This window comes from Ovis aries, chromosome 1, assembly GCF_016772045.2.
Source record: "Ovis aries strain OAR_USU_Benz2616 breed Rambouillet chromosome 1, ARS-UI_Ramb_v3.0, whole genome shotgun sequence".
NCBI lineage: Eukaryota > Metazoa > Chordata > Mammalia > Artiodactyla > Bovidae > Ovis > Ovis aries.
This window is the reverse complement of record NC_056054.1, coordinates 101781216-101792305: the sequence shown is the minus strand read 5'-3', so window position 1 is coordinate 101792305 and position 11090 is coordinate 101781216. Positions and strand designations below refer to the sequence as shown.

General features: G+C 50.4%; 1 protein-coding gene across 2 annotated transcripts; it reads left to right on the top strand.

The window, feature by feature from the left end:
- Positions 1–1729: 1729 nt before the first annotated feature.
- Positions 1730–10421, top strand: THEM5 (thioesterase superfamily member 5). Of its 2 annotated transcripts, XM_004002506.5 has the most exons (6): positions 1730–1963; positions 3906–4107; positions 5192–5330; positions 9239–9349; positions 9785–9909; positions 10233–10421. In XM_004002506.5, the coding sequence occupies exons 1-6, from the start codon at positions 1841–1843 to the stop codon at positions 10277–10279; spliced, it is 747 nt and encodes a 248-aa protein (XP_004002555.1). In that variant the 5' UTR covers positions 1730–1840; the 3' UTR covers positions 10280–10421. The 2 variants fall into 2 exon arrangements, with proteins under 2 accessions (XP_004002555.1, XP_060270306.1); XM_060414323.1 differs by lacking the exon at positions 9785–9909.
- The last annotated feature ends 669 nt before the right edge of the window (positions 10422–11090 follow it).

Below are 11090 nucleotides of genomic sequence, written 5' to 3'. Positions count from 1 at the left end.
CAACACTGTCCCCGCCATGAATCCTTCTCCTCCTTGCTCCCTTTTCCTCTGCCTCCTCTTCAGTCTTTTTTTTTTTTTTTTAAGGATTTATTTGGTTCCTCCAGGTCTTAGTTGCAGCATGTGGGATCTGGTTCCCTGACCAGGGATTGAACCCAGTCCCCCTGCATCAAGAGCAGAGTCCTAGCCATGGGGCACCAGGGAAGCCCCCCGTCTAACCTTTCTAAGATTCCTCTTATCTCTCCTGTCTCCTGCTCAAGTCTCATCTTCCAAATCAAGTATTGCACATACTTGCAAAGCTGCTGGCTGCTTTGATGGACCTTTGTTGGCAAAGTGACGTCTCTGCTTTTCAATATGCTGTCTAGGTTGGTCGTTTTTCCAGTAGCCATGTATGGATGTGAGAGTTGGACCATAAAGAAAGCCGAGTGCAGAAGAATTGATGTTTTTGAACTGTGGCTTTGGAGAAGACTCTTGAGAGTCCCTTGAACTGCAGGGAGATAAAACCAGGCAATCTTGAAGGAAATCAACCTGAATATTCCTTGGAAGGACTGATGATGAAGCTGAAATTCCAATATTTTGACCACCTGATGCAAAGAACTGACTCACTGGAAAAGACCCAGATGCTGGGAAAGATTGAAGGCAGGAGGAGAAGGGGATGACAGAGGATAAAATGGTTGGATGGAATCATTGACTCAATGAACATGAGTTTGAGTGAGCTTTGGGAACTGGTGATGGACAGGGAAGCTTGGCGTGCTGCAGTCCATGGGGGTCTCAAAGAGTCAGACACAACTGAGCGACTGAACTGAACTGAACTGAACTGAACATAGAGACTGGCAGACGGAGTGAAGGAATGTTCAGGATCGCCGAGGCCTGGGGCAAGCCAAAGGGCACACAGGAATGAGGTGCCCTGTTGCTAGATCTTTCCACTTATCTGGAGGTCTGAGGCCTTCTGCTCTCTATGAAACTCCTTGTTTTTAAATATTGGCAACTAGTTCAAATATTTACGGTTAGACGCAGAAACTGAATCAATCAAAAAACTGAGTTCCCCCAGTTCTTGAAGAAGTTTCATTTCAAACATTGACAAGAGTGAGGAAAATACTTATATTCTAGTCTTCTAGGGCAGCTAACTACAAAAGGTGGGATAAAATCTTTAAATTTCCATGTTTATTCTGGTGAATTAAATTCTGGGACTTTCAGTTGAAAATTGGCAGTTTTAATTGAATAGAAGAAATACCACCTCCAAAAAGAGTTCGCACCCTAGCAGACTGAGCGCTTCTTCCCCACCCCCACCTCCACCCAAAGCTGGCTCTTTCCTAGACTTGTCTTTGACAAAACCTCTGCTGCCCTGCTCTGCTTCTCACTCCCAAAACTGTCTGCTGCCAAAACTCCACCAACATACACAGATTTTCCATCAACAACCTCCCATCAAGGATCAGACCTCCCTCTCCTTTCTGGGAGTATTATTGGGTTCTTCCCAGAAAAGCTCCAGGGCAACTCTCTGAAGTTTCATATACACTATAGTATTTTCATTAAGTATTCTTTTGCTCCTTTAACAAATATTTCTGAACTGAGGCTAGTCCTGCTCTGTATTCATGCCCAGGCAGCGCCTGCCTCTCCCCAAGGGTGGATGGGGCTCTGCACCAGCTAGAAGCCCCAAGCATCTATGGGTGTTGCATCAAACGAGCCCAGCCTTGCCTCATCATCTGTGGTGGGAGCTTGCTAATAGAAGCCTGAGACAGGAGAGAGGCTCGTCTGAGAGGCAGTTTGCACCAACAGCTCCAAGAAGCAGCTGGAAGGCTTTCACTGGCCTCGCTGCTACAGCCCTGCAGCTCAGCATTCAGCCATGCTACGGAGAGGCTTCCAGATGGCAGTGATACTTGGCCACCATGGAACTCTTCCTGGTGCCACCCACCTCCTGCCCAGATTCAACCCTGCCTCAGCCTTCGGATCCTCCACGGAGTCCCTGGTGAGTGAGTTCTCAGTTCAACCAAATGCACAGCCCTTCTAGAGCCCAAGGATATATTTGTTGTTGTTGTTGTTCCATCGCTAAGTTATGATTCTTTGTAACCCCATGGACTGTAGCCCGCTAGGCTCCTCTGTCTATGGGACTCTTCAGGCAAGAAAACTGGAGCAAGCTGCCATTTCCTTCTCCAGGGATCTTCCCGACCCAAGGATCGAACCCAAGTCTTCTTAATTGCAGGTGGACTCTTTACCATCTGAGCCACCATGGGGCCCAACACAAATCTCCTCTTCATAGATCATGGCCAGGGCAGGTGAGCAGCTTGCTGGGAGCTCTTTGATTTGGCAAAGGAAACCAAGTAGCCCAGATCCCAAACTAAGACCAGCAGGTTACTTTCCTTCTGATCTGAACCTTGTGTGGCCACCAATCACTTTCTTCCTACGGGACTCAGACTGTTGGGACATCCCCAGACGAAGGAAGCTTTGTGTGTCCTTAGCAAACAGCTGGTGTGTTGCTCATGATTGCAGTTGGTGCCTGAGCATCTGGTGCCGCAGAGGTCTCCTCTTCATCCCATAGAAGGTACTGCACCACTGAGGTGCCCAAAACACGTTTCAAAAGAGCCCCCACTCCCCACTTCCCCATTGTTACTCACTTCAGGGTGAGGACAGCTGTGGACAGAGCCCAAGTAGTCCCTGAGGTGAGTAACGATGGTCCTCACCTGTGGTCCCACTCCCGCCCCCACCCCTGAGGTAGACAGTTGTTCAGAATGAGCTCTGAGCTTCCCGGGTGGCATTAGTGGTGAAGAATCCACCCGCCATGCAGGAGGCAAAAAAGACACAGGTTCGATCCCTGGGTTGGGAAGATCCCCTGGAGGACGGCACAGCCACCCACCCCAGTGTTCTTGCCTGGAGAATTCCATGGACAGAGGAGCCTGGCGGGCTGCGGGCCATGGGGTCGCAAGAATCGGACACAACTGCAGCAACTTAGCACACGCAGAAAGGGCTCTGGTCCAGCCATCAGCTCACATGCTCATAAGTTTGGCAGCCTCAGCCGTATTTCCTCAGTTTTCCCAGTGGGACTAATCCTAGCCATTCTCAGCCTCATAGAACAGCTCCAGGTGGTCTGGTTTTTGTTCTTGTTTGGCTGCACTGGGTGTCAGTTGCGGCACATGGGATCTTCTTTGCGACATGCAGGATCTTTCATTCTGGCACTCCGACTATCTAGTTGTGGTGCAGGCTCAGTACTGCAGCACACAGGCTTAGTTGCCCCTCAGCATGTGGGATTTCAGTTCCCTGACCAGGGATTGAACCTTCAATCCCTCCATTGCAAGGTGGATTCTTAATCAATGGACCAGCAGGGAAGTCCCTTCTCAGGTTTCAAAACAGAGCAATTATACTGCACCATCACAGAGCTGCTGCCTCTAATTGTCAGCCCCAATGCCTTTCCTTCCCTTCCTTTGCACATTAGTGTCCCCTAGCCTGATAGCTCAGTTGGTAAAGAATCCACCTGCAATGCAGGAGACCCAGGTTTGATTCCTAGGTCGGGAAGATCCGCTGGAGAGGGGATAGGCTACCCACTCCAGTATTTGTGGGCTTCCCTTGCGACTCAGCTGGTAAAGAATCCGCCTGCTATGTGGGAGACCTGAGTTTGATCCCTGAGTTGGGAAGATCCCCTGGAGAAAGGAAAGGTTACCCACTCCAGTATTCTGGCCTGGAGAATTCCATGGACATGGGGTCGCAAAGAGTCGGACATGACTGAGTGATTTTCACTTTTCCCCTTGACTGGTCACTCTGAGGAGTCCCCAAGGGCCATTTTCCTCAACACTGACAGAAGAGATTGAGAAGCCCAAGAACCCAGGAGCTGGGTTACATCAGGTACAGGTCCCACAGCCCAAACCACAGCCCACCTTCTAGAAAGCCATCTAGTCTCCCCAATCTTTCCTGCCCAGGTCTCAAGATTCTGTCAGGAGATGACAAAGACTAAGAATTACGCCCTCCCCAATGCCAGCTGGGGTCCAGACATGCTGAGCCTGTATCATGAATTTCTGGAGAAGACCAAGACCGATGGCTGGGTCAGAGTGCCTTCCTTCAGGTCCAACAGAGACCACATCCGGGGGTTCAAGCTCCCACTAGAGTTATCAGCTAACTCAGGTAAGGCCTGGCCTGAGAGCGGCCCTTGGCACGCACACACCCCAGCCCATAAGAATCAGTTCAGCCAGCCCCTTTTCCTGCGGCCAGAGACTTTTTGGGAGGAAATTAACAAGCTCTCTGCCAGTTCTCAGCCAGAAGTTCTTTCTGACAAGTCCACCCCTCACGATGCAGCCCCAGGCACATGGATGAGGAAAACGTCCTCTCAGCCCCCGCCCCCTCCTCCCCTCCTCCTGGGGATGAGAGCACACCCTAGCAACCACCTCTGCTCCCAGCCCAGAGTGCACCCACTGGAGAACCGCTGACTCAGCCCTCTACCCATCTGCCTTCTCACCAGGGATGCTTGCCTTACTGTCAAGCCTTATCCCAAGTCCTCCTCCCCACCCCACAAAGGTCTGAGGATTCCCCCTTGCCCACTGCAGACCTTCCACACCATCCCTGTTCTGCTAGGCTCAGAGACTCCTGAAACACCCACAGGTCAGAGCAATAGAGCTTTCCACTTTGATCTCTCTGCGTGTGCACGGACTTGGATGGGTTACCATGTCTCTCTCACTAACATAACTGTTCTTCCAACCAAGTGCTAACTGGATGGTCCATTCAGTTTATGGAAAAAACAAAGTTGCATCAAAAATGTTTGAAGACTCTGGTTATCATCCAAGAAGGATATGGTTCTTATAGTTGCCCTGAGGAAAAAAAAAGTCAGAACTTTGGGGGATTCATATCCACTTATTTTTCTGTTCTGTATTTTTACTTTGAACTACATGTGAATTAAATGCCTTACATTTTAATTTTCAATGTTTAAGGTCTCTGACCCTACATCTACTCTCAGCCAGGGAACTTCATGCGTGTTTCTTCCTCAAGATTCAGGGCTCCCAGAGGACAGAGCTGTGTCCCCTCAGCCCGAAGACCTTGAGGACAGGTCGGTGCCTCACTCTCCAGTTGAAGAGTCCCCAAGAGCAGAGCCCACGTGTCCTCTGGTTCTCTCCTCAATGGTGTGCCAGAGGCCAGCTCCATCTCTGCTGCTGACCGGCCCCCCTGCCCTTACACACTCCCTCCTTCAGCTGTATCACTGCCCATCTCTCCCCAGACAAGAGTGACTGGCGTCTCTTCACCAGGTGTATTGAAAGGGAGGGACAAGGCTTCGAGTACGTCATCTTTTTCCAACCATCCGAGAAGAAGTCCGTCTGCCTTTTCCAGCCAGGCCCTTGCTTGGAGGGGGTCCCAGGGTAAGATAATGGGCTAACCCAGGGAGGGACATCTTTGGCTGCTTTCTGTGCTTGGCCAAGGGGTGCTTGGCCAAGGCTTGGCCAGCCTCTGGGCTCTGTACCTCTCTCTAAGGAGCTGGGTGGAGAGTGGGAGGCACTGGGCTTCAGTCTTGCAGTGTCAGATGTGGAAGGATATTCTGTCATCTGGTTCAGTCCCCACTGGGCAGATGAGAGACAGTTTCCTTATTCCAGGCCTGGGAATTTTTCAGTAAGAAGGGGCCTTAGAAGCCACTCTGAGAAGGGTGTAGTAGACTCAGAAGATGATAAGATCTGGAGTTAAGGGCTGGGCTTCCAGTCCTGCTCCGCCACTGCTTGTATGAAGACCCCAAGCAAGCCATTTAACCTCTGTCTCCTGGCCTTCAGTCTCCTGGAAAAGGCAATGGCAGCCCACTCCAGTACTCTTGCCTGGAAAATCCCATGGACAGAGGAGCCTGGTGGGCTACAGTCCATGGGGTCACAAAGAGTTGGACACGACTGAAATGACTTAGCATGCATGCACTTCAGTCTCCTTACCTAAATCTTGGGGCAGTAATATCTACCTCCCAGAACAGCTAAGAGATAACAAGGGCCTGTGTGTACGTACTCATAAACCATAAAGGACAATACAGCTATCAGGCTATCTCTTCAAACTTCACCTTTGCCCAGTGGGCAAACTGAGGCACACAGAGGTAATTGATCTTGCCCAAGATAGCACAGGCAGTTAAAGTCAGATCCAGGATTCTAACCCAGGAGGTGAGACTCCAAATCCATTGCTTCTTCTATACTCCACTGCCTCCAAACTGGGAACCCCAGGAAAGAACTCACACTGGACGTAAATACGTTCATGCTGGACATAAAAACACATTCAGACGGGCCCTGAGCCTCTTGCTTAAGGACACTGGATCACCAGGTCCACGTTTGTCTGCCTTCTTGACCCCTGTTTCTGCTTTAGACAGTCACTGAAGGCTAACTGTGGAGTCAGAATACTTGCAAGGGAGAGGAGAGAGGGGAGGGAAGGAGAAACGTAAGGGTCCCCAGACCTGAGAGAGACTGAGTTGCAGTTAAACAGAATTCAAAGAGATTATTAGATGTCAGCACCTCTGCAGGCCACGGATTCCGACTGTAGCCCTTTCGTCACCTTGGCCATCCTGAAGGTATCTTCAGGGGACTTCCACACGAGTGTGTCCAGACACTGGGGGACCAGGTCAGAACTCTACCCAGACCACGGGTCCCCTCCCTTATGAAGACGAAAACCCCCCAAAGAGGCAGGGATAGGGTGGAAAGTGGGCCTTTTATTTAGGGGCTCATGGAGGTGGGGCTGGAAAGGTAGAAGAGGATCACTCAACACTGAGGCTAGAAGATTGAGGGGATCCAAGAAGGGGTCAGCACTGAATTAGAAACACCCAGGTCAGTCTATCTCCCGTGTAAGGAAAAATCTTGTACTTCCTGCTGTCTTTCTTTCCTGTGAGCCTCCTTCACTCTCATGCAAAAACTTCACTTCTGGCACTTCAGTCACCAAATGGCTGGAAGCTCCCCCAACACCAGGCAATTCTCTGTGACACCACTTGGGGCGGGGAGGGGTCCTACATCAGAACTCCATTCTGACACTGTCTACCCGGAGATAGTGTCAGGCCCCACAGGTTAAAGGCTCAGCCCCATGAGACTGCTTCCATCCTTCTTTAGATGCCAACTGCAAGCCTAGGTGCACAGGTCACCCACAATTTCTGACCTGGCAGTAACTGGTGCTTCCCAGGACCCTTCCCTCTGGTTGGATGAATTTACTAGAACCATTCACAGAACTCAAAGAAACACTTACTTATGTTTACCAGTTTATTAAAGATATAGTAAAGGATGAACAGGCTTCCCTAGTAGCTCAGTCAGTAAAGAATCTGCCTGCAGTACAGGAGACCCAGCTTCAATCCCTGCAGAGGAAGATCCCCTGGAGAAGGAAATGGCAATCCACTCCAGTATACTTGCCTGGAAAATCCTGTGGACAGAGGAGCCTGGCAGGCTACAGTCCATGGGGTCACAAAGAGTCAGACACAACTGAGCAACTAAACCACCACCAAAGGATGAATATCCAGATGGAAGAAGTCTATAAGAGAAGGTCTGGGAACACATCCTGAGTGCAAGAGCTTCTGTCCTTGTGGATACCCTCCTAGTGTGGATGTGTTCACCTACCCATACTAATTGCAATTATTACGGAGGCTTCAACATATAGGTATGATCCGTCATTAACTTCATTTTCAGCCCTTCTCCTTTCTCAACAGAACTAGAGGTTGTGGGGGCAGGACTGAAGATTCCAAGCTTCTAATCATGGCTTGGTCTTTCTGGTAAACAGCCCTCAACCAGGAGCCCACCCAGAGTCACCTTGTTAGAACAAGAGACGTTCCTATCACACAGGAAATTATGAGGGTTTCAGGAGCTCTGTGCCAGGACCCAGGGGCAGAGACCAAGGTCCCCTGGAGAAGGCATAGGCTACCCACTCCAGTATCCCTGGGCTTCCCTTAAAAGAATCTGCCTGCAAAGCAGTAGACCTGGGTTCAATCCCTGGGTTGGGAAGATCCCCTGGAGGAGGGCACGGCAACTCACTCCAGTATTCTTGCCTGGAGAATCCCCATGAACAGAGGAGCCTGGTGGGCTACAGTGCATGGGGTCGCAAAGAGTCTGGCATGGCTAAGCAACTAAGCACAACACAGCATACGTACATACTATATTATCTTACAAGTACCCATCCAGCCCCAAGGCAACGAGGCAGGGTAGAATAACTGAGCCAGAGCTACCCTGAAGCATCTTCACACTTGCCACTGGGTCCTGGGCCCTGAACAAAGAGCGAAGAGCAGGCTTGCTGTTCTTTGGCTACAACTCTTCCCCTATTTCAAGCCATGTGGGAAGGGAAGTGGCTAGAGGTGCATGTAAACTTTTATAAACATTACCTCATCGGATTTGATGGGACACAAATTATTTTTATTCACAACTCACAGTGAGAAAACTAAGGCTCAGAAAGGTTTAGCAACTTGCACAAGATCAAACAGGCAGTGAGGGTGGAGCAAGGAGTCAAACCAGGCGGGTGTGGTTGCATGGCCCCCAGTACTTTCCACCAAAGGGAGCAGAAGCAGGGGTGTGGGAAGCCCGCTGGCGGCAGGCACAGCAGGGTGACCCGTGATAGCACAGCAGGGAAGCTGACCTGGTCTGTGGAGAATCGGGGTCACACTGTTGAAAGTCAGAAACTGGAATCTCTTTTCGAGTTATCCGCTTTCTAAAACTCGGTGCCTCTCTATTTTCCCCAACTTAACCAGCAAAGGAGTTTTGGCATGAAGAAAGTCAGGTTGCACAAGTGAGAACGAGAATTTGCACCCTTTAAATAAAGCAAGTGTTTGCAGCATCTGCTGAAGCTGGCTCTCAGCTTTCCACAGGCAGCGCCGCTCGGGAGTCCATCTTGTCATCACTGAATAGGTCCTAGGTCAAGCCTCATGGTTACTGGTCTTGAAAACGTGGGCTCAACACTGGCCATAGTGACTGGTGAGGTGAGAGCTGCCCAAGGTCACAATTTGGAGACTAAAGCCCAAAAGTTCAGGCATTTTTTCCATCCCCTGAAGGAGTGGACCTTTCCAAACTACGGTAATTGCTACCAGCAAATAGGTGATTAATCAAAAAAAAAGCTTCTTCCATTCATTCTGTCAGAAAAAAAATTTTTTTCCTGGTGAAATACAATAATGGTGTCAGTGGTTGCTAACACAGGCTGTAGTAACGTGGAAGAAAAACCAGCTGATTTTGACTGGTTTGATCAGACAGGATCCAGATCTGTTTCCTTATTTTTGGGGGGGGGGAGATGGAATGGTGGGTGCGGGGTTTCTGTCCCTGGCCTTACTCCTTGCTTCCTCCCCTAGGTTTGCCCACGGAGGGTCCCTGGCAGCCTTGATAGATGAGACCTTTTCTAAAACTGCTTGCCTGTCTGGAGAGGGGCTATTAACATTAAATTTCAACATCAGGTTCAAAAAGTAAGTATGGGGTACTTCCCTGGCAATCCAGTAGTTAATGCACCTCGCTTCCAATGCAGAGGATGTGGGTTCAATCCCTGGTCAGAGAACTAAGACCCCACGTGCTACATGGTGTGGCCAAAAAATTAAACAACAACAACAAAATCAGATTATTTTTTTAAGTAAGTACAGATCTTTGGGGTGTTGGCCATTGAGGGAACAGTTGGGGTGCAGAAGCCCTGTCATGCTCCTTCCCCAGCCACACAGTCCCTTGGTCCCCTGGCCAGATTAGAATCTCTGCCATGCAGCTCTGGTTGCTGGCAGATGGGCCCTGAGCCAGGAGCCACTTAAGTCCTTGGACAAGGTAAGATGAAGAGAAGTATGGGGGAGGACAGAGAGTTGAGGGGCAGGGCCCAGGGGCTTACATGAGCGGGGCTAAGCCACCTCCTCTCCCAGCTTGATTCCCCTGGGCTCTCTGGCTGTGCTGAACGTCAATGTGGAAAAGATCGAGGACCAGAAGATGTACCTGTCCTGTGTCACCCAGAGCAGAGATCAGCAGACAGTTTACGCTAAAGCCTCAGGTAAAGAGGACCTCAGCTCCAACCCCTGGCCCTGTCCTGCTGGCGCTATGCCCAGAACAAACAGAAGGGGGAATGCTAAGGATCCAATTACAAGGTGGGCTCCAGCTTTTTAGAGTGGGATTGGGACCTGCTGTACACACAGGCAAAGTGAGGAAAAACTGAATTAGGACTTTTTTTTTTTTTTCTGTATATGAGTGGCCCAGCATGTCTTACAAAGACAGGACCCAGGTACTGAGTAACTGGGTACCAAAGCTCTGAGCACCCCATCAGCTCCTGCGATCCATGCTTTGGCCCCTGCCATTTGGCTCACCCTTCTCTTGCAGGCACTTTCCTCCAGATGCAGCTAGAAGAGGAGTCATCTCAACAATAGACACAGTGCCTTCAGGAGAGCCTACCAATCACCACCTTGCCTACCGGGGACCCACCGTGGGGCAGGGAGGGGTGCCCAAAAAGTAGCAGGTGAAGTGAGGGAGAGGGTGCTTTCCTTGCATAAATAAAGTATCACAGCCCTAGTCTCAGTCCAAGACGCTCCTATTGTTGAAACTCAAGATTCTCCCAGGGCCTCCCACATACCCACTTTCCCATTCAGCACCAAGAGAAGTGGCGTACTGAGGCCTGCCAGGCACTGGGTGAGGCGCCAGGCGCACAGTGATGAAAGACAAGGCCTTTGGTCTCAGCATGCACGGCGCCAGGCGGGGAGCAGAGCACCCTGTCCACTCCTCCCACCCGGAGGCCCCAGTTATGACACAAAGGGAGGAGGGGATTGCTCTAGGAAAGCAATCAGAGGTTTTCTAGAGGAAGCTGTGCTTGAACTGAGTCTCAAAAGGTAAGTGGTGTCCACCAGGCAGGCAGGCAGGGAATAAGAGGATATTCTGAACAGGGGGCTAGTCCGGGCAAAGGCACAGTGACTTTGGAGAACAGCAAGGTGTTGAGTGGGCAGGAGTTTAGGGAAAGAGAAGGGGGCAGGGCAGGTGCAGGCCATGGACGGTGCCTTAAACCGTGCAGTGGAGCTTGAACTGTGTCTTGTAGGCAACAGGGATGCTTTAAAGTGTTTTGGCTGGGGCATGGCATAAAGTTTTGTTTTTTGGAAAGATGACTCTGGTGACAATAAGAGGTCAGCAAGACTGAAGTTGGGAGCACTGGTTAGGAGATCCCCGTGGGGCTCCAAACAAGAGACAGTA